Source organism: Mastigoproctus giganteus, chromosome 9 (genome assembly GCF_048544385.1).
Source record: "Mastigoproctus giganteus isolate SK-2022 chromosome 9, ASM4854438v1, whole genome shotgun sequence".
NCBI lineage: Eukaryota > Metazoa > Arthropoda > Arachnida > Uropygi > Thelyphonidae > Mastigoproctus > Mastigoproctus giganteus.
In genome coordinates, this window is record NC_143583.1 from 103,300,553 (window position 1) to 103,324,979 (window position 24,427).

At 36.9% G+C, this 24,427-nt stretch overlaps 1 protein-coding gene across 1 annotated transcript in view; it reads left to right on the plus strand.

The window, feature by feature from the left end:
• The window catches only part of LOC150080605 (uncharacterized), a 98,032-nt gene that overhangs the window by 27,550 nt on the left and 46,055 nt on the right, over positions 1-24,427 (plus strand). The window contains exon 5 of the mRNA XM_090381205.1: positions 1,507-1,700. Within this exon, the coding sequence (XP_090237331.1) occupies positions 1,507-1,700 (194 nt within the window). The remainder of the gene's footprint in view (positions 1-1,506; positions 1,701-24,427) is intronic.

The window sequence follows — 24,427 nt, forward strand, 5'->3', positions numbered from 1 at the left end:
GCTTTTCCATCTTCGATATAGCACCTGAACGCTGTTTTATGATCACTGTTGATCTTAAGTGTGTTGATCCTTTGACATGTTCTTTTATACGTGCATTGTCCTTTAAAATAGTATTCACTGTTGAAGCAGTGAGACCTAATTCCTTTGCAATAGACGACAAACTTTGTCCTGCTTTGTACTTCTTAATCATTTTCATCTTCATTTCTAAATCAGTTTTGTTTCATTTTCTGCCACTACCATTACTTGCACTTTCTATAGTCGCTTTCCCTTCATCATTGTAATATGTAAATTGGAATGAAGAGAAGTTTCTGAAAATTTGTTTTTTATATGATTGAAGATTTCATGGAAGGGGAAACACATTTCACCGTAATAACGTAAAAACCCAAACAATTCCAGTTATTGAGATTATCGCAAATGCAATAAGGTCGAGTTTACTACCTGTACTACCTGTTTATAATAGATTGCGCTAACAGAAAAGCCAAATAAACTGGAAAGTGCAAATTATTTTTATTGTTTTATGGTAGTGACCTTCAGAAATGCATTTTATAAAACTATCACAAAAGCGTTCAAAATTGATTCTTATAATGGAACATACGATAACGATGAAAGGGTAGTTCAATTTCCATTATAAATATGACCTTTTAGAGAGATAAATAGCATAGTAATATAGCGAAATTTTCAACTTCCAAGGACTTGGAACAAATTACAAAAAAAAAAAAAAAAAAAGTGTTATTGGATTCACATTACGATATTTTCACAATACCAAATACGGAGGATGCGGAAAGGTCAGGGAATGACCACCACATATCCCTGGGGCAGTATGGCCTTAGTTGCTAATGCTCCTAAAAACCAAAACAACAACAACAACAATACCTCCATTTATCTCTACAGCTGCAAAATACGTTTACATATTTTTTTCAGTTTGCACCAGTTGGCAAAAACTTACATAAGGTCATATTTGTGCAAGTCGAGTATTACATAAGTCGGGGAGTTCCTGTACTTGTATTTTCTTTCTTAATCTTAATGCCTCACATCTTGTATCTCAACTTGTGCAGGCGCCTCCGTAGCCAGGTGGGAAGGAGCAGCAGTGCGTAGCACACGCTTCTTGATTAGACCGGGGTTCGAGCCCATCACCACCAAATACGGAGGATGCAGGGAGGTCAGGGAATGACCACCGCGTATCATGGAGCAATATGGCCTTAGTTGCTAATACTCCTAAAAACCAAATAACAACAACAACTCAACTTGTGTCCCAACTTAATACTCACAGAACGAATTCATGCTCCTTGCATAGTTAGGTGCACTGATGATTTGTTTCATCATGTTTATACATGGAGTTAAACTGTCAGCTGAAAAGATCTGTATTCATCTCTAATTCCTTTAGTTTGATAATATAAAAGTAGAAAACTAAACTGAATTTATAATGTTTATTCCATATACAAAGTACTGAATATTATTTATAAGTTTATAATGTAACTTTTAGTTGTTAATTTTTTTTAATTTCAGATTTAGAAAAACAAAAAAGACTGTTGAGATGTTAGAATCCACACACTATGCTGTTGTTCATGCATATATGAAATTTGAAGGCTTTGAAACTCTCCTAAAGATTCTTAATGATCGCATGAACTATGGAGTATTTCCTAATCATTACAGTTATAATATGCTGATGGATTCCTATTTGAAGCAGAATAATTATAGAGGTTAGTTTTTTAAGTAGTATACATGTTTAACTGTACTAGATTAAGCCATATATTCCCTTCTTGCTGTCACTGTCTGAATGAGGGGGGAAGAATGCCTAAAATTAATTTTAAATTCAATAATATGAAATTTTAAGGAGATTAAAGTTCACCTTTTTATAAAGTAAATAGAAAAATTAGGAGGAGGACGAAAACTTAAGATGTCAGTGAAATGGGAGGTCTCCTTGCAGATATAAAGTTACCATAAACAAATAAAAAAAATGACTGGAATGTCTTACTTTCCATAGTCTCTGTAGCTGGTCTAAAGCTTTTAGAAATAATACTCACACTCTATTACATTTTTCTGCACATAATGCTGGAGGACCATGTTGCAACATATGTGACAGAGAATGAACTTAAGCTCTTTGAAATGACTACGTTATCCATAAGACAACCTAAAGTAATAAATATTGTTTTTAATCATACCGCCGAGTAGGTGAATCTATATTTCATTAAAATCACTTTATTAATGATCCGAAGCTATCACAAACTGAAATGAATATAGAGAACAATAATATAGTAAGCCTAATGGAGTGGAAACAGAGGTTGTGCATTGTATATAAAAAGCAAATGGAAAAATGTGCCTGGGAGATAGAACAAGAAATTTGGCTGTTGCTGCCCCACATCTTTAGGAAATGCTACAAAAGCACTCTAGTAAGCAAAGGAAGAATGTAGTATTTCAATAAGCCCTCAAGCCAGAAAGGCTTAAATTGAGCAGCTGTAGTTCCTGCAATATGGCAGTCAGAGAGTAAACATATTCCTGTCATATAAAAAGAAAATGGAAAAAATATACAAGAAGGTGCAGAAGAAGAAATTCAGCTGCCAATCCCCTATCTCTTCAGGAAAAGCTAAAAGATGCTCCAGCAGGCAGGGCAAAGGAAGAATGTGTTTCAATAACCCCTCAACCCAGAAAGTTGAGTTGTTTGCTTACTCATTGCCACTACACAATGGCACTGAGTAGGTGAACACATTCCCAGAGAAGACTGATACTAAAAATGAACTAAGAAAATAACACAGCAGTTTTTTCTAGTTGTTTTGGTCTCATATATTTATCTTTTTGTTGTTGCACGATTATGCCCTGTGTTTCAGACTTGGCTGTTTCCTGCACTTTTGCCTTGCTACCTGGCATTCTTTTTATTTTTCACAATCAAAATTCTCAATTTTGTTTTTTCCTTTTAAAATTTTATCATTTAGTTATATAGCCTTTGTTATTTGAAACCTTTGTTATCTGGCAGACTTCATTATTTGAACTTGATATAAATTATTTTATGGCACACTCAGAGTCCTGAGCTGGATATCATCATTCTACTCTTTCTTGGTGATTCCCTTCTACTTTTGACTCTCTCTCTCTCTCTCAGGGCAACTTGGGAATTTTTTTTTTTTCCTGGTGCAGCATAAGCCTTAGGCTTCCTTGCACCATATGGCTATTAATAATAATAATAATATTCCATCCTCACTAGAGGTAGATATTTACACTGAGTTATGACCACCCCTATGAAAACTGAATGCGACCCGTTAACCACGTGAGGTATGAGAATGTGGAGTTAGTCGACCTACGTAGCATAGATAAGGTGTTAGTGGTTCAGTAGGTAGTAAAATTCCAAGCGTGATGGGTAAAAGGAAGGATTTATCAGATTTATTTGATAAAGGACAAATTGTGGGTGTTCGAGAGCCACCATAGTTAAAGTGTACCAGGACTAGTGGGGTGTTTGAGAGCCACCATAGTTAAAGATTCAAACAACGATCTGACGGCAAAACTGCAAAGGTCAGCGAAAGGTTGATGTTAGAGGTGAGCGTCGGGTCTGACAACTCGTACAGGTGAACAGGCGCAGCACTGTTGAAGAGTTGACTACCCAATACAACGTGAGCCAACCCGGAACAATATCTGGCATGACCATGCGTTGCATTCTTGCACGTATGGGCTATACCAACAGACGACCCCTATGGCATCCTCTCCTAATCAAGGTTCATCAGCGTAAAAGACTCACCTGGTGCAAAGAACATGCAAGTGGGACGTTACAAGACTGGAAGAAGGTGTGCTGGTCGGATGAGTCACTTTATTTACTCCACACAGTGGATGGTCAGTCGTATATGGATTTGGCATCAACAACACAAGGCTCTTGATCCATCATGCATGGTATTAAAAGTGCAGGCTGGTGGAGGCGGCTGTATGGTGTGGGGCATGTTTCACTGGCAGGAACTTGGACCCCTGGTGCATGTGGAACGCCATATCAGTGGTCTCCGCTATCATCAACTGCTTGCTGACTGTGTACACCCCCGCTATGTTACACTTTTTCCCGAATGGCGATGGTGTCTTCCAAGATGACATTGCACCAAGCCATCGGGCACTTGTTGTGCAGGAATGGTTTGTGGAACACAGTTTTGACTTCCAGCATATTGATTGTCCTCCGAACTCCTCTGATATCAATCCCACAGAGCACTTGTGGGACACTATGGAAAGGCATATCAGGCATCTGGATACACCAGTCACCTTCATACCTGCATTGCTGACTGCATTACACACAGCTTGGTTAGCCATACCATCCAAATGCTTCTGACATCTTGTTGAATCAATGCCATGTCGGATGGCTGCTGTACTGAGGGCAAAAGGAGGACCTACAAAGTATTAGGTAAGTTGTCATAATTCAGTGATCACTCAGTGTATATTTTTATGCACGTTTTTGCTTAGTTCATTTTTACAGTTTTGGTTCCTTTGCTGTTCAAGAATGTGTTTGCTTACTGGTTGCCATAGTGTAGCGGCTACAGTTGCTAAACTTAGACCTTTCTCGGTTGAGGAGTTATTATTATTATTAGCTACATGGTGCAAGGAAACCTGAGGCTTATGCTGCACCAGCCAAAAAAAAAAAAATTCTCCAAGTTACCCTGAGAGAGAGAGAGAGAGAGAGAGAGAGAGAGAGAGAGAGAGAGAGAGAGAGAGAGAGAGAGTCAAAAGTAGAAGGGAATCACCAAGAAAGAGAAGAATGACATTATAAAAGCACTATGGTCTTCCTTTGCCCACTGGGAGTGCCTTGTAGCTTTCCCCTGAAGAGATGAGGCATTGGCAGCTGAATTTCTCTTTCTGTATCTTCTCAGGTATATTTTTTCCATTTTCTCTTCATTTGTGATGCCCAACCTGTCTCAACTCCATTAAGATTATTCTTCTTATTCTTCTCCATTAAGCTTAATTTTATTCTTCCCTAAATTAATTTCAGCTAATGATAGATATAGACCAGTTAAGTGAGACATCTTTTCACTGGTTTTCTGGAGTTTTTACTTCTGAAAATTTCTTTGGTCATTTTGTTTAATTCACTTGTTGATAACGTTGTCCGAAAGAAGACCTGGCATGTTGAGCTTTCCTTTTTCTAATTACTCTACTTTATACAAGATCAGACTCTATCTCTCTCTTTGAAATTTGATATTATTTGACTTAGTGTTTGCAATATGGTCCAAAATAAAAATTAATAAAATAAGATAAACTGCCTATTTGACTCCCTCCTCACATAGATACCTATCTACCTGACCCTTGAATCTCCCCAGGCTGTTAGCCTCAACCATCCATGGAGGTAACTTATTCTAGTAATCAACAGTTTGCTAGCTAAAAGAAAACTTCATGCAATCTGGTTTAAGTTTCTCCCCTTGCAGTTTGAATTTATGGCTCACTAGTTTGCCTTATCATAACTGTGAAAATTTCATCATTCATTTTGCTTTCTCCTCTAGGTGCCTAGTTACCAAGCTCTGCAACCCACATATTCAAAATCTTTCCTCATATGGTCATCCTTTTGCTGATCTCACCAGGCATGTTGCCCATCTTTAAACCATTTCAAGAAGCACCATGTCATCTTTTAGTTGTTTGTTTGTTATTTGGTTTTTAGGAGCATTAGCAACTAAGGCCATATTGCTCCGGGATATGCGGTGGTCATTTCCTGACCTTTCTGCATCCTCCGTATTTGGTGGTGACGGGCTCGAACCCCGGTCTAATCAAGAAGCGTGTCTTTTAGTTGTAGTCTCTATACTTGAACATAGTATTCCAAGTGTGGCCTTGGATTTTAAGAGCATGAGTTCTCTCTCTCAGTACAAGCAAACGTTTGATAAGTCATCAATGGACACCATGAACTTTCCTTTCCACCTGTCCACACTGCTCATAGAACTTCATGTCTAATCATATCATAACTCCCAAATCTCCTGCTTCTTCTACCATTTTTAATGGCCCTGAGTGCCAAGCGATTTTAAGTCCGATTTTCTAGCGTTTTTCCTAGGGCGAGTACTAGTGTTTTAATAAACTCTCCACTGCTTGCGTCATTACTGCTGACTGTTCGCAACGTTACTGCTTCCCTCACTGAGAAATGGCACTGCTTCACCGCTAGTAATGTTACTGCTATCACTAGCATCGTACTGCTCTCCTCTTCTGCTGATTGCTTGGTCACTGGTTGGTACCGCTGCTGCCTCCACGTGGCGGGGCCGGTAACCTGGGAGAAGGAATTCCCTCTTCCAGAGCTAAAAGGAGCAATGATGGATTGCAATGAATATCCATCACTAGAGCCCACAGGCGGCAAAGTCATTAACTCTGTCTCAGAACATGAGTTGAATTGTCCGAAGATACTTCGGACGAAAAAACAGATTTCAGATATGCCAGCATTTCTTATAATGCACTCATTGTCCACACAACCTGTCAGCAAGCTATCACCTTTTCTGATACAGAAATGTTTAGAATCGGTTGTTGGATTCCCTAAAATGGTGAAGCATCTTCAATTTGGAGACCTAATTGAAATTTCAAAAACATCCCATTCAGAAAAATTGTTAAAATTAACAACATTCAACAATATTCCAGTGTCAGTTACACCCTATAACGCTCTGAACACGTCTAAAGGTGCTATCAGTGAATGGGACTTACTAACTGTCTCTGAAGAAGAAATAGTACAAGAGCTTAGCAAACAAAAGGTGACACATGCTCGAAGAATAATGACCAAAAAAGATGTCAGCCTACCACCAACCAGATCCATTAATTTGACGTTCAGCACTCCGATTCTTCCATCTTCTGTTAAAGCAGGTTACTTAAACTGCAAGATTCGACCTTATATCCTGCATGCCGAGGCGATGCTGTGTGTCCTATTTGTGCCAAGAAGCATTTCCAAGGAGAGTGTACAGCTTCCTCTCCTACTTGTCCAAACTGTTAAGGAAGCCATCCTGCATTTTCTAAAGCATGTGACCTTTGGAAAACAAGAAAAAAAAATCCAGAAATATAAAGTGGATCATAAAGTCACATATCCTGAAGCAAGAAAGCAAGTGCTGTTAACCATGTCTAGCTGTCATACGCATCAGTCACCACTCAGTTACAACACAAACAGATGTCTCCATAGAACCAAGCAGTTCTTTTTCCACCTGGGCCAAAACTGTGCAAAAGAAACTTACAGTCGATGAGACAAGCAATACGCCGATCAGTTTCCCAACTGATGCTGTCTCAACATTTCCCAAAACAGCAAAATCAGCAATTGTTGAAGACCAGGAAAAAGTGAAACCATGCATTAGCAAAATGGAAATTGATGTTCAACCAGAGAATGATGAATCTGTATTAGAATTTCATGCTAATGATACCATAGAAACAGGACAGACACTTTTCCAGGAATGAAAAATTAAAACAAAGCAGACTGAAGCCTTCTCAGAAAAAACAGTCAGATCAGTCTTCCTCAATCAAACTCAAACAATGAATAAATTTCTACAATGGAACTGTAGAGGATTACACAGTAATTTTGATGACCTGAGTGATTTACTTATTCAAACGAATGCAGTAGATGTATGCTTACAGGAAACATTTTTATCACCAAAAGTCTCTCTCAGATTCAAAAATTACACCATGTTTAGGCGAGACAGAGATTTTGACGGTCGTGCTCATGGAGCAGTAGCTGTTCTTTTAAAATCTACTATACCTTCAAGACATCTCCAACTTCCTTAGAAGTTGTAGCAGTTCGAATGACAATGGGAATATCATTAATCCTTACATCCATTTATATCTCACCGAATTATCCTTGCTCCCAGACTGAACTTGACAATCTAATCACACAACTGCCGTCTCATGTCTGTTTATTTGGTGATTTCAACAGCCACCACATGGATAGGAGAGGCCAATTAATCGAAACATTCCTGGATAACCATAACCTGACTTTGCTAAATTCTGGCTCTCCAACTCATGTCCAACTACCTACAGATACTACCTCAGCCATAGACTTATCCATATGTTTAGCATCTCTTTCTCTTTTTGCAAGCATGGAACGGTTAGTGCTGAATGATCCATTCCACAGTGACCATTTTCCTATTATCAGTTCAATTCAAACATAGGTCGTGTCATCTCCTAAAGGCTGTACTTCTTGGAACTTTCATAAAGCAGACTGGGAAAACTACTCCACGTGTGTCCTACTCGACACTCAATATGTTCAACAACAACAACAACATATTGATGATGTAACTAATCACATTACCAGCCATATATTATCTGCAGCAGAAATTTCTATCCCAAAATCGGACCATTGGTGGAATGCAGATTACTCCGAAGCGAAAGTAGAAAAAAACCATGCTTGGAACCAGTTCCGCAAATGCCCAACTACTGCCAAGGCCCCGGGTGCCAAGCATTTCCGTGGCCAAGCGATTCTCGTGTGATAGAAAAGCGTTTTTCTGTAAGCGACTAGGTTCTATTTTGTTTTCTCCCTTGATTATTAAACTTTTTCTTTAAGTAGCCCTTTTTCTTAAAAGCACTAAGAAGAGAGCCCAGAAGAAGGAAAGAACCTTTTTCTTTAATTAAATCCGTCTTATTAATTGTACTAACCTATACGCTTGGCCACAAGTGGCACTGCTCCCGCCTCCCCGTGGCGGGGCCGGTAATCTGGGTGGTAAAAATATACCCCCAGGGGCCAAAAGAGCTAACATGGATACGACAAATTATCCACCTTTAGAGCCATCAAGCTCAAGGTCAGAAATTCCTGACAATGACCGTGATACCAACCAGCCCAAAAGGCTTAGAAGGGAACCTGAATGCCATGATGAATTACCAAATTTCTTGGTGATTCATTCCTTATCCTCCCAACCTGTAGGCAAATTGTCACCATTTTTGATTCAAAAATATTTGGAATCAATTACTGGATCACCAAAAATGGTGAAAAGACTACAATCCGGAGATCTCCTCATTGAAACTGCCACCGCTAAACATTCTGAGCGGCTCTTAAACACAACATCATTTTGTGGGCTCACAGTATCAGTTACTCCACACAAAACCTTAAATTCATCAAAGGGTGTAATCAGTGAGTGGGACCTAATTACAGTCTCCGAAGAAGAGCTACTTCAAGAACTAAGTAGTCAAAAAGTTACAAATGTGAAACGGATTATGACTAAAAAAGATGGAAATCTCACTCCAACGAGATCGATCATTTTAACATTCAGTACGCCAGACTTACCATTCTCAATTAAAGCTGGTTACTTGAATTGTCGTGTAAGACCATTTATCCCGAATCCCGTTCGCTGCTTCAAATGCCAGAAATACGGGCATTCGCAGCAGGCATGTAGAGGTGAGGCCATATGTCCCATCTGCGGCTCTAAAGATCACACTCAGGCGAATTGCTCTGTCAAAACCCCTGTTTGTCCCAACTGCAAAGAAAGCCACCCAGCTTTTTCCAAAACATGTGAGCTATGGATTACAGGAAAGAAAATTCAGAAGTACAAAATAGAAAATAAAGTCACCTTTCCTGAGGCACGTAGACAAGTTATGTCGACCCTGCCTAGTAGTCGTTCCTATGCAGCTCGCACTCGGAACTTCATTTCTACTGCAGCTCAAACAGATGTATCAGTTCCACCTAACACCTCTCTAGCGAACTGGCTCAAATCTACGCTTTCAACCTCAAAGAAAGATACAGTCTGTCCTCGTATAGCACGATAGTTGTGTTCCTAGAAACCCTCGTGCAATGCAAAATCATGCAATATAAACAACAGGCCCTATGGGAAAAGTGGGGTTAGGTGCCGACCACCCAAGATTGAACACACATTTGGAACCAAAACATTACCAAACACAATAAATAATCGGGTAATTTTAATCGTTTTATAACGATTAAAATACGTAATAAAAATAACATATATTTTTTTATTATAATATAATAAATAATAAAATATTTATTTTTTTATTATTTATTATATTATAATAAAGTATTTTTTAATACTAAAAAGTATTTTTTAGGAATAAAATATGTATTTCATTTGTAAAAAATTTATTATATTAAATAAAATAGTCGTAATAAAATACTTACGTATTTTATAATACGTAAGTATAAATTATAATATGTAAGTCGTAATAAAATGCTTACATATTTTATTATGACTATTACGTAATAAAATATTGCTAATGCTTTTGCTTCTATCGTAAGCAAACTTGTTTTTTGTTTGATTTTCTATACAAACAGATAGAAAATCGAAAAACAGATAGAAAAGACAGCCGTTCCATCTCTTCCAATTCTTGTGTCTTAATCTAATGGATTTTAATTACACTTTGAGTTGTTCCCGCTATGAAAGTTGTTTTTATTTTCTCTGCATTCTTTGTAATTCTCGGCGTTGCCTCATTTAGGTCTGTAGCACGTGCAATATCACATGGTCTTTCATTTCGCTCAAAGCGTTTCACAATTTCATATTTTTTCTCTATCGACAGAGGCGGACTGGCCATAAGCCTTATGTGGGAAATCCCGGTGGGCCGGAGGCCGGTGTGATTTTGGCCATAAACCGTAGTATGAGGCCACTATAAATTTTCCCGGGTAAGAATTTTTGATCCAGCCCGCCTCTGTTTATCGATATTGCTTTTTTTTTTTTTTTTTTTTTTTTCTCTCTGAATCTGCAGTGTCTTCGCCAGGACACTTCCTTTTCACACCTTTTAAGTATTTTAATCATTTTTAAAGCACAATTACAAAATGGGAGGAGGCACGCTTAATACACATAAACAAAGCTGCGCGCGTGTAGCAACTGAATAAACAACACCGTAAAGGCCGAGATACACTATTAACACCGCACATTTCTGGGGGTTACTACCATAAAACAATTTCCAGTTGCGTTTCTGCTAGTGGAATCTGTTATAAACTGGTCGTAAACTCGATCTAATTGCAATTGCAAATTATCGATAGCTGGAATTTTGTTGGTTTTTACGTTATTATGGTGAAATGTGTTTCCCCTTCACTGATATAAAACACATAAATACATTTTCAGAATCTTCTTCATTCCTATCGTGTTGTGTTCAGTTGGGGTGATTCCGCGTTCGACTGCCATTTCTTGTAAACACAAAGGCGAATCGTGCATAAGCGAATTCGGTTCATGTTATATAAGATAACGTTCCCCTATTTATAAATCGTGTATGATCGAATTCGTGTAATGTAAACACGTGTTATACGAGGACCGACTGTATCTCTCCAAAAAGAACTAGCGAAGCCACAAATACTCCAATCAGCATTCCTACTCATACCCCATTAGTCCCAGTTGGAAAAGAACAATTAAAATCTGAATCAGTCTCTAAAAGAACGGAATCTCCCTCCAAAAGCATGGATGTAGATGAGCTGCTAGACAATGAGGAACCTATTCTAGAACTCCATGCAGATGACACCATGGATACTGGACGCCCCACATTCTCAAAAAAGGACCGGAAAAAATGTCCCACGTACAGAAAACAGTCAGATGAATCACCCTCAGGTAAACCTAAATAATGAACAAGATCATACAATGGAATTGCAGAGGACTAAGCACTCATTCTGATGACTTAAGAGATTTAATAGCTCAATTTAATCCCATAGGTGTATGCTTACAGGAAACATTCTTGTCACCCCAAGTTTTGCCAAAATTTTCAAGTTATACCATTTACAGACGAGATAGGAACTCGGTATCACCTGCACGTGGAGGAGTTGCCATTCTTGTTAACGCTAACATACCATCCAAGCCGATCCAATTGAGAACTACCCTAGAAGCTGTGGCAGCTCGCCTTGCAGTTGGTACGTCATTTACCATTGTTTCCATTTATATTCCGCCATCTGCCCCACTTCTGCTTTCAGAACTTGACAACTTCATTGCACAACTCTCAACTCCAATTTGTCTTTTTGGTGACTTTAATGGACACCATCCATTGTGGGGATCGGCCACAGTGGATATAAGAGGCAAATTGATGGAGGAATTCATGCATAATAATGATCTTAATTTATTAAATTCTGGATCTCCTACCTACATCCACTTAGCAGCCGGATCTGTTTCCGCAATAGACTTGTCAATTTGTTCGCCATCCATATTTCCAATCATGACATGGTTGGTATTAACCGATCCCTTCAACAGTGATCACTTTCCAATTATTTGCTCGCTACAAACAGGGGTAACTTCAAATCCTGATCAACGATCCACTTGGCAGTTTAAAAAGGCAAACTGGGGTGGCTATTCTGCCCAGATACGCTTAGACAGATTTTATGTTCAAAGGCAACATATTGATGATGTCAACACTTACATAACCAATCGGATTCTGACTGCAGCTAAGGCCTCCATTCCAAAATCCACACCATATCGAAAACACAGAAATCACTGGTGGAATACAGATTGTTTAATTGCCAAACAGGAAAAAAACCGCGCCTGGAATCATTTCCGCAAGTATCCCACCACTACTAACCTAATTGCTTTTAAAAGACTAAAAGCAAAAGCTAGACAAGTTAGGCGGAAAGTGAAACGGGATTCATGGATTGCTTTTGCCTCCACCATTACCAAAGACACGGACACACAAGTCATCTGGAAAAGAATACAGGCACTAAATGGCAAATTTGCTCGGCTGCCGTCTCCGATACTTCATTGGAAAGGGAAAGACATTTCTACTCCCGAAGAAGTTGCAAATGCATTAGCAGAATCATTTGCAAAAATATCAGCTTCTGCCACCTACGCCTCCATCTTCCAGAAAATCAAAGCAGGTGCAGAACGGTATAAAATTAACTTCTCCACGTGCCGTTCCCCGTACAACCAACCGTTTACGTTAATAGAACTTCAAGAATCATTAAACAGATCTTCCAATAGTGCTGCAGGTCCAGATGGAGTTCATTACATTATGTTAAAGCATTTACTTGGAGAAGACTTGAGAACCCTATTAATTTTTTACAATCGGATCTACTCTGAAAATGTCTATCCATGTTCATGGCGGCATTCGTTCATTATCGCCTTACCAAAACTAGGGAAAAATCCTTCCTGTGTTGAAAACTACAGGCCAATATCTCTTACAAGCTGCATGGGAAAAATTTTCGAAAGAATGGTTCATACTAGGCTCACTTACATCTTGGAGTCAGAGAATCTCCTTCCAGATCACCAGTATGGCTTTCGGAAAAATAGATCAACCCTAGATGTGCTCATTAAAGCCGAGTCTCATATCCGAAATGCCTTTGTCATGAAACAACATCTAGTCATGGTCAATTTAGATCTTGAAAAGGCATTTGACACTACATGGCGGCATGGTATTACTATGGACCTTTACCATCTGGGGCTTAGGGGTCATTTGCCAGAAATAATTCAGAATTTCCTGCAATTGCGCTCTTTTCAAGTCCGATACAAAAATGTCCTCTCTACATCTCACATTCTGGAAGAGGGAGTCCCGCAGGGTTCAATACTCAGTCCAACACTGTTTTCAATCCGAGTTAGCAGCTTGACACGAGATATCCCAAAAACTGTTCAAACTTATATGTATGCAGATGATCTTACCATTTCCTGTCAATCTCAAAGTATGAATACCATTGAACGGCAGCTACAACTTGCCATAACCAAAATAGAATCTTGGACTTCACGGAACGGTTACAGACTGTCAGAAAAGAAATGCACTGTCACTCACTTTTGCAAGAAGCGAGCTCTCCATCCTGAACCTGAATTACAAATAAACAATACTCCAATCCTGCTCGTTAATACCGTTAAATTTCTTGGACTACTATTAGACCGCAAACTAAATTTCCAAGCTCATATCACTTATTTGAGAACTTCTTGTTTAAAGCATTTGAATATACTTCGTTCAGTATCATCTATGTCATGGGGAGCTGATCGGTGTACTTTGCTGCACCTTTATAGAAATTTAATCCGTTCACGGCTAGATTATGGTTGTCCAGTGTATGACTGCCAGGAGCACTACTTTAAAACGGCTAAATATGATCCATCACAGTGCTCTGAGGACTGCGTTGGGAGCTTTCAGGACTTCTCCGATCCAAAGTCTGTATATTGAAGCGCATGATCCTCCATTACACCTGCGTAGAAAAACACTACTGCTTCACTACGCTGCTAAGATCCAGAGTCTACCATCGCACCCAAGTTGGGAGTATCTCTATAATACTCGTTGGGATGTCTTCTATGAGAGCAAGACAAATGAAAATCGACCCGCCTCTCTCAGGATCAAAGAGCTTGTTCAGACTTGGAATGTCGATTTAAATGAAATCTTCCAAGACACAACTACACCTGTTGCTCCTTGGACATATGTGTCTGTCTCTCAAGATACATACTTCCTCCAGTGGGGGAAAAATATACCTTCCTGCAATATCAGACAGTTACATTCAGCTCATGCTATGAACAACCATGCCTGTAAAATTTATACGGATGGTTCAAAAACTGAGAGTATGGTAGGTGCTGCGGCAGTTTTTCCTTTATGTACAATTTCAGCCACACTACCGCTTGCTTGCAGCGTCTTCACAGCTGAATTATACGCCATTAAGTTAGCGCTTAGTAAGATAATTGAGCTTTCCATCTCATCTGCCATAATTTACACAGATTCTCTTAGTGCTGTCTCTGCCATAAGGAAGAATTCCTCCATTTCTCACCCTACATTGAAACAGATTCATTCCCAGCGATTTGCTTGCAGTGTGTCCAATCAGTCAATCAGTTTTTGCTGGATCCCCGGCCATTCAGGCATTCCGGGAAATGAAAGTGCCGACTTTGCCACTAAACATCCTCAACCTGCTCTCTCACAACATCCTCAGGTTCCTTTCTCTGATTTTAAGTCTGTCATACGCAAAGCCTGCTACAATAAATGGTCACAGACCTGGAAAAGTGACCCTAACAATAAACTTTACCAGATAAAAGAAGATCCAAAGCTGTGGCTGTCTGGCTTCCGAAGAAACAGACGAGAGGAAGTGGTACTGGTAAGACTCAAAATTGGACACACTCACCATACTCATCTCTTTCTGTTATTGGGTGAAAGCCCACCACAGTGCCCATCCTGTCAGACGCAACTTACAGTCCGTCATTTCCTGGTTGATTGTCCCTTACATTCAACCATCCGGTCAAACAATTTTCAGTCTCTCTCTCTAAATTGAATATATCACCTGATTTATCTCGCATCTTAGGAAATGAAGCAAATATTGAAGAACTTTTATTATATCTAAAACATATTGGTTTGTACGGAAGCATATAATGTAATTTCTTTAACAATATACTTTTTGTCAATTAACGATGAAGAGACACAATTTGGCCTTAGTAGCCCTTGTGCCATTAAACCGAACAACAACAACAACAACAACAACTACTGCCAATCTAATTTTTTACAAAAAACTCAGAGCCAAAGCAAGGTAAATTAGGAATAAAGAAAAACAAAACATTAACTTCACATTAACAAAAATACTGACACTCAAATTATATGGAAAAAAATACAAGCTCTCAATGGGAAATTTCTACCGCTGCAATCTTCGATAGTACAGTGGAATGGGCAGGACCTATCCTCCACAACTGATATTGTAAATGCTTTAGCAGAATCTTTTTATAACGTTTCTGCCTCCTCACATTAAAACTGATGAAGAAAGTCATAAATTTACACGAAACTCACTCTTCTAACTCAGAGGCCTGTAAAATCTCTACAGCTGGATCAAAAACAGACTCAAGTAGGTGCTGCAGCAATCTTCCCTTCATTCACCATTTCTGTTTCATTACCATTAGAATGCAGTATCTTTACTGCTGAGATTTATGCTATAAATTTAGCTCTTGATCGGATTACTGAGCTTTTAATTATGCCTGCTTTAACATACTCTGACTCACTCAGTGCTGTCACCATTATAATTAGTAGTAACAACTCCTCTCGCCCTGTAATAAACAAATACATTCCAAATTACTTGCTTGTAATGAGTCGAACCAAACTATGACATTCTTCTGGATCCCATGACATTCTGGAAGCCAGAAAGAGCAAATCTTGCAGCCAAACAACCAGAAACTACTATTTCGCAAACTTTTCAAGTTCCATATACAGATTACAAACACATTATCAGTAAAGTATGTTATAATAGCTGATCACTAATCTGGAAAGGTTATCCAGGAAACAAACTCAACTAAATAAAACCAGAACCAAAGCTGTGACTCTCCAGCTTCCGAAAAAACAGGCGAGATGAAATAATTTTAGGAAGACTCAGAATTGGATACTCACCTGTATCTGTTAATGAATGACAGCACCCTGCAATGCTCATCATGTCATGTACTGACTGTTCGTCATTTATTAGTAGACTGTCCCCAGTTTCTAAATATCTGTTCAAACACCTTTAAATCATTTGCCAGTTCACATTAATGCAGATTCTCGGAGATGATCATAATAAAACAGAACTGTTTACCTTCCTAAACTGTAGAGGTATATATCACAAAATATAACACCTATTACAATAAAGTTAGTATTTCGTATTAACCATTTGAAAGACACAATATGGCCCTGGCAGCCTATGTGTTGTAAAACTCCATCCCAACAACTACAACCATTTTTAATTCAACCCCACCAACCAATTGTATAAGTTATTTTTAGGTAACTATTCCCCAAGTGTTAGGCCACTCTGAGTAACCGTTAATCACAACCTTCTATCTTCTACCCAACAGCCACCCTGAAATCCATCTAAGGATTTTCTTTGTGATTTCAACATGTTCCAGCTTATATTGTAACCTTTCATGTGAACAAAGTCAGATGCATTGCTGAAATCCAAATAAACTTTGAAATTATTTCCTACATTCAGCTCATGAGTTACTGTCAAAGTAGCTAATCAGACTGATTAAACATGACTTTCCCTTTAGGAAACTGTGCTGTTTCTTTCAGAATTCCATTTCTATTTAAATGCTCCTGTACTGCCCTCTTGATCACCTTCCTTAATTTTTCCCCTACCATTGAAATCAGGCTAACTGGCCAGTAGTTACTCACTTCATTCTTAGAATTTTCTTTATGTTTTGATACTTTAGCACTTCTCCAGTTCATCAAAGGAATTTCTCCTGTGTCTAGTGATGTCCTCATAATTAATCTTAAGGTGGCATACACTCTTGATGCTTCTCTCAAACTTACTGGGTATATGCCATCAATTCCAGGAGCCTTACTTGCTTTTAGGCTCGAAAGATTTCCTAATAAATAATCTTCTGAAATTTTAGTATTGCTAATTTCGTGTTTCCCAGCTTCACTTGCACAGTTTCTTTCTCTCCCTTATTCAGGATCTTTCATCTGTAAATATCAGTGCAAAATCCCTGTTGAATTCATCCACATCAGCCATGTCATCAGAGTTTTCTGCCTCCATTATACAAAGATCTGATCATGAGAAGCTTCTTGTGTCCATTCTTTGCTCTTAGCCAGTGATCTCTGCCTTTGCCAACCTAACCTTTTCTGTGCTACTGTTACAGATCAACTTGTATTTTTTTATAGGCTTCAGTACGTTTTATTTTTCTGTAACTTTCCCATGCCATCTTTTTTACTCTATTAAAGACTAAAATTAATTTTACCCCCGATTCAGTTAATTTGTACTAGATTGTTTTAGGTTTTTAATCAATTGCATAAATATTTTCGTTCAAGTTAGAAATACAGTCATATGCGGTTTTAGGAACCTTGTAAATAATAAAAACTTAGCTAAAATATCACATTAAGTTAAAAAAAAAAAAAAAAAAATATATATATATATATATATATATATACTATCATTGAATTATATTAAGATAAGTTAATTATAATAAAGTGAAAATAAATAATTAATTAAGCATTCATTAGAGGCAGTGACAGGCAATTCCTCCATATGAAGCTGAAATACATCCAATATTTTAAATTAAATAAAATAAAACATAAGCCAGTAGTATGGCAAAAACTGTAGAGCGAAAATTAACATAAAAATAACCCAAATAAACAAACAAATTTGTACTAGATTGTTTTAGGTTTTTAATCAATTGCATAAATATTTTCGTTCAAGTTAGAAATACAGTCATATGCGGTTTTAGGAACCTTGTAAATAATAAAAACTTAGCTAAAATATCACATTAAGTTAAAAAAAAAAAAAAAAAAATATATATATATATATATATATATATATATACTATCATTGAATTATATTAAGATAAGTTAATTATAACAAAGTGAAAATAAATAATTAATTAAGCATTCATTAGAGGCAGTGACAGGCAATTCCTCCATATGAAGCTGAAATACATCCAATATTTTAAATTAAATAAAATAAAACATAAGCCAGTAGTATGGCAAAAACTGTAGAGCGAAAATTAACATAAAAATAACCCAAATAAACAAACAAACGAAAAACAAGAATAGACATAAATAGTAGCCCAGAAACCCTTGTATAATTTCAAACTTTAAATCCAGTTAACAAAAACTATACAAAATTTAGGATAATGCCAATTACTTATTAATTTAGCGGTACCCCCCCCCCCCCCCGAGAGGTACCAGTTCCAAAAGACGTGAAAAGAGGGTTAAAGGAACTACCAAACGATAACAAAATCAAAATAAATTAAAATAAAATAGACTGACCATCATGCCCCATATCGACAGAGGACCATGAGGCCAATAATGGTCATGGAATCGCTGCATTTCAATCGCTATACAAATCGTCGCAATGGTGAAAAGATCGAAGCACCAATTCACCCTCCCTCCTCTGATCGATCCACCAATGCAGAGGATTTGCATGGCGGTGGTCCTTATGCAGCGAAAAAATAAATTATAGAACAGACAGCACTCTAGAGCAGAGCCACACCACTGACATACTGTAAGCTGAATCAGCTTATATAGAAGAAAAAAAAAAAAAAAGAAAATAGATGGCGGCACGGGCGATGCTAAATTAGCATATCGACCCATTACTATTGAATTATATTAAATGTTGACGAAAGTTAAATTATAATAAAATGAATAAATAGTTAAGCATTCATTAGAGGCAGCAACTTGCAATTCCTCCATATGAAGCCGTAATATATACTATCATTGAATTATATTAAAATAAGTTAATTATAATAAAGTGAAAATAAATAATTGATTAAGCATTCATTAGAGGCAGCGACAGGCAATTCCTCCATATGAAGCTGAAATACATCCAATATTTTAAATAAAATAAAATAAAACATAAGCCAGTAGTATGGCAAAAACTGTAGACATAAATAGTATTTATGTCTATTCTTGTTTTTCATTTGTTTGTTTATTTGGGTTATTTTTATGTTAATTTTCGCTCTACAGTTTTTGCCATACTACTGGCTTATGTTTTATTTTATTTTATTTAAAATATTGGATATATATATTAAACTTTCCACTGAGCTGAACTGAGCCGAAGCAGTGTATATTTTAGAATGTGTAAAACACTCAGTGCCTGTTTATATTATACAGGGTCATCGAAAAAGGTGTCCGTGATTTCCCTTTTAATTATCTTCGGAAAATATTTGATCAATTGGTGTGATCATAGCAGCAAACAGTGTGATAACTCACTAAGTTTTATTTGACACCTCAACAATGACCTCGGCTGCACCGTGAGTGTGTGCAGAATGACTCCTATGCACACTGCCTCAGTCAGTGTCAATAAGCTGGCCACCAAGAAGTCACTCAGTCAATGCCAGCCTTGGCCACCAAGAGGTTCTGACCTGACACCATTAGACTTTTTCTTGTGGGGCTACCTAAAGAACTTCGTCTACACAGAAAAGATTCGTGGTCTGCACCATTTAAGAAAGAGAATCACAGCTTCAGTAGCAACCGTTACGCTGGAAATGACTGAGCACACGTGGACAGAGATCGACTATCGCTTGGATGTTTGCTGAGCAATGAATGGTGCTCATATTGAAACATACTAAGGTATGAATTAAAACTTGAGATATTCCTGTTGTTGATATTAACAAAGAAATCAATTGATTTATGTAAGTATTTGCATTGTTATTTTATCATGAAATCACGGATACCATTTTCGATTACCCTGTATTTTGAATGGTAATCTACTGTATTATTTATTTATTTTTTATGGTGATCCCAAACATGAAAGGTTTGCTGTACAAAGCTGAGATAATGCAGTAAAGATGCATGATGAGATCTTCCATGTTGTTACTGGCAATAAAATGGATAAATCATTGTCATTAGCAAGTTATTTATGGTAGTACATTCATTACAGAAATGTGGGCACAGTCTATTCTATGTATTGCTCAGAGATGTAACTAGGTTCGTTGATGCCCGGGGGCAACATGTCTTCCTGGCACCCCCTGAGTGTGATAATGTAATGTAAATGTGATAGATAATTATAAGCCATATGTTTGTTGTTTGTTATTTTGGTTTTTAGGAGCATTAGTAACTAAGGCCACGGGCCCGGTCTAATCAAGAAGTGTGTGCTACGCACTGCTGCTCCTGCCCACCTGGCTACGGAGGCACCTATAAGCCATATGTATGCCCATTTTAGAGCGAAGTGATTTCATGGATTTTATTCACTCGATTTAGCGGTTTGGCATCTTTAATCAATTTAGTTTTGCTATCCCAGGGCTGCTGTATTCTGGCAAATAATATGAAATATTTAAAAACAAAACTATATATTTTTCTTAGAGAAAAGGGAAATTTTGGTATACAATAAACTTAATTTATTTCCAAATTAAAAATGATCGAAAAATATACAATGAAATTGTTAATGTTTCGAACACGAAGTCTATGATATGTGATGACCATTAAATATTAACTACTGTACTTGAATTTTTACAATGTGGTGAACTAAAGGCACCAAAAAAAATCATAGATATTTCTAATACATTACATAAATATTTTCAATGTAAGTTAATTTCCCTTGCCTTCACTTCTGCAAACTTATTGATGACATTATCAAAATCAATCTTTTCAAATGTTTCCCTTTATATACTCAGAAAGGCTAAGTTACTAATTCAACCCTGTCCCATTGAGGTCCTAAGGTAAGACTGAATCATTTTCAACTTGCTGAATGAGCGTTCACAGCTGGTAATGGAAATGCCAATGGCAAGAAGAATTTGCAATGAAATTTGTAAATTTGGAAACATCTTCTCCAGAACTTACAATAAAATATAAAAGTTCCATGGCAATATTGGGTTCAGAGATTCCGTGGGCCTCAAGAAGCATTTTTCAGTTGCATATTTCATTAAATACTCTGAACCTTCTACATCCATGTCATAAAATTTTCCAAATACATAACATTTTTGACGAAAAATATTCAAATTTTCATTTCCAAAAAGATCTTTAATATTGGGTAAGAATCCAAATTTTAGGTTCAGATCGTTAAGTCAAACAAACCTAGATGTCATTTCCTGTTTCCTGTCTATGGTACTTTTCATGACTCGCACAATCTCTTCTTCTGCAGGAATTTCTATGTCCTTGCCTAGCTCTCTAGTCATCTTTTTTGCCAGATTATTTTCCTATAGGTACTCTCCAAAGCTCACATTTACCCTTTCCATTTTGTACTGATTCTCCACACAAATCATCACTGTTTTCCACAAAATATTTTTGGAGGGATTGAAGATCCAAAGATGCTTTGTGAAAGTGCATCGCAGGATCTTGAAATCTTTTCTGAACATGGTCAATCTTTTTGAAGATATTGTACCAAAAAGGAAGGAGAACTAAAAAATCGAAATTAGTGATACCTTGTACAAGATTTACTGCTTCAAATCTAGTTTCATTCATTGCATTGAGATCTTCAGACTGCTGCCCCAATAGATCTACTACGTCATCAGTGGCATCATGAATTGATTTAACAGCCTCCATCTTGTATCTGACACTCACTTTACCATAATTGGAACAGTTTTTTTTTTTTTTTTCAATTCTTCCCAACGAAGAGTTGATCGAGAGAAGAATGGATGAATATTTTCAATACCAAAAATGTCACAAGTGGATCTACGCTTGCAGTGTGTAACCCTGATAGGTTCAAGCTGTGATTATTGCAATTAACAAACAATGTACGGGGATTTTTTGTAAGAATTCTCTGCTGAACATCTGTTATTTTCCTTGACATTATAGCAGTGTTATCATAACACTGAGCCCTACAATCTTGCAAAGGAAAATTATCGGACTCCAGTTTATTTATAATTATTTCTTCTTTAGTAACTGCATCCTTGCCATGAATATGGATGAAGTTGATAAATGACTCTTTTAACATAACTTTCTTGTTCAAGAAATCAACATTGACATACCTTATAACTTCAGATATCTATTCCTAATGCCCTAAATCAGGAGTTCAATCAAATAAATCCATCTTTTAATTTTGCACAGCAATTTATTCCTAACCTCTAAAGCAAGAATGCTGATGAATTTGTTCTGTATTTCCAGGGACAAATAAGAAACGGACAAATGGAGCTTGGATCCTTTAGAGCATTTTCTGAGTACATTTGTAAAATTGGATCATACTGAGCTATAAGTTCAAGAAGAGCCAAAAAGTTTCCAATGTTTTTACTATCTGAAATATCTAGATTCTCCATGTGACATCGAAGAGCCAGATTCTGAGAAGTCAGGTATTTTATGCAATTCAGAATCCGCTTTAGAACTTCTCGCCATCGTGCTACTTCTGATTGAACTTCAATTTTTAGTAATGAATCTATTTTGCACCCTTGATTTATTGAATTTTCTCTCTGTTTCTTTTCGAATACTGAAAGATCGCTTGTGGCTAGAACTGCTTTCATGTGCTATTATTTTTTCTGTCTTTTTCCATTTGGTAAACCCAGGTTCCAATTCGAACAACAATCTGGATGAAGTAAACAATAGGCATCAAAAACAGTATGCTGCTTCTTTGACAGGCAAATAAAGTATCACACTCCTGTTAACCTGATCTTTTCCATTAGCAAGCTAGTCATCGTTTGAACCACCCTTTTGTTATCAAACGGCTACCCTTTCCAGCAAATGTAATATCTTTGTTTTGAAACAATTGGGACCCTTCAGTTATCATTGCCATGCAAAGCTGTTCAGAAACAATAAGTAGCTTAGATGTTTGGTCAAAATCCCTGTAACCAACATCATTGAACAAGAGCACTGTTGGAACACATTTCTTCGTAACTGTCTTCAATTTCTTCTTCATTATCAGATGGTACTGGTCCTTCAAGGTCATTATTTTCATCATTGTCTTCTCCTTTTACTGCTTCATCTTCAATTTTGTTAATCTCAACTGCCTTATTCTTCAGATTATTGCTTATTTTTGGATCATCAACTAGTTTTTCATCATCTCCATATGAATATTTTTGTTCATTCTCCTTGCTTTTTGTCCTTTTCTTATCCAAAAAGAAATGCTGTAGTTTACTTGACTTCCTAGCTTCTAATTTTCTCTCCGATTTTCTTTTCCTACTCTGGGCACTGCTTAGGTTTGTTTTGTACATACCTAGGATAGGAATGGATGAAAGTTAATTCAAAAGTTTTTAACTTTTGCTCTTTTAAATATTTTTAAAGTGTAGATTTTTTTACTAAAATCTACATTAGGCAAGTGTGCAACACTAGAATTTAGACATTAAGTTTTTAAAGATAACCAAGCTGCACAATTACTATTCCAGCATTTACTAAGCAGTTTTTGTAATAGTTAATTTTTTTGAATGCACAAAAAAAGTCACTGGGCCAAGGAGGAGGCCCATTCATTTATTTTGTCAGAGATAAGTTGAAAATTGAACCCATACTTATCAATGTAAAAATAAATATTTGTTTTTACAGTGATAAATATCTTTTGTGGATTCAATTATCAATGTAAAAATCATGGTATTATGCTTCAATAAGAAAAAACCATAATAATTAATGATACCAACAATTTAATTATAATAGCTGTAAATCAGAAATAGTTTTATAGATCTAAGTAAAATTATTAAAGGGTGTAGAGTATAAATAATCGGGTTACAATCAAAAATTTATAAAGATATTAAACTAACCTCTTCAATTTAAATGCCACAGTGGTGAGTTTTACTGGAACACCTGTATCAGCTATAAAAAAATATATTATGAGTCATACCTTACATATACAATGCTGAGAGAGGAAAATATGTTTTTAAATAATAAAGAAAACTCCAGACTGTTATATATTACCTGTATTGATGGTGAATTTGCTAAAATGAACAAGAAACTACATTTCTGTTGATGTTTCCTTAACGGTATTCTTTATGGAACTAACAAGAGGGAAATGTAGCGAACAAAATAATTCTATTAGACTAGGTGGCAGAGTATAATCCAATTGAAAATTGTAAAGATTAATATGTATTTACATTGTAGTCCGGCCAGTTTTGTAAGAAAGGGATGACTCACACCTCGCTTAAGACACCCTTTTCATTCAGATTTCACAGTTTTTAGCAGTCGTTCTACGAAGTAGCAAAGGTTATGGTAGGATATATAATTGATAACTATTTGAAAGAGAGAGAGATAAGAGGAGATGAATTAGAAAAACGTATGCAGAACAATATTAACGAGATAAAATGGTGTGCCTGATGGACTTAGCATCTTGGAATGAATACTA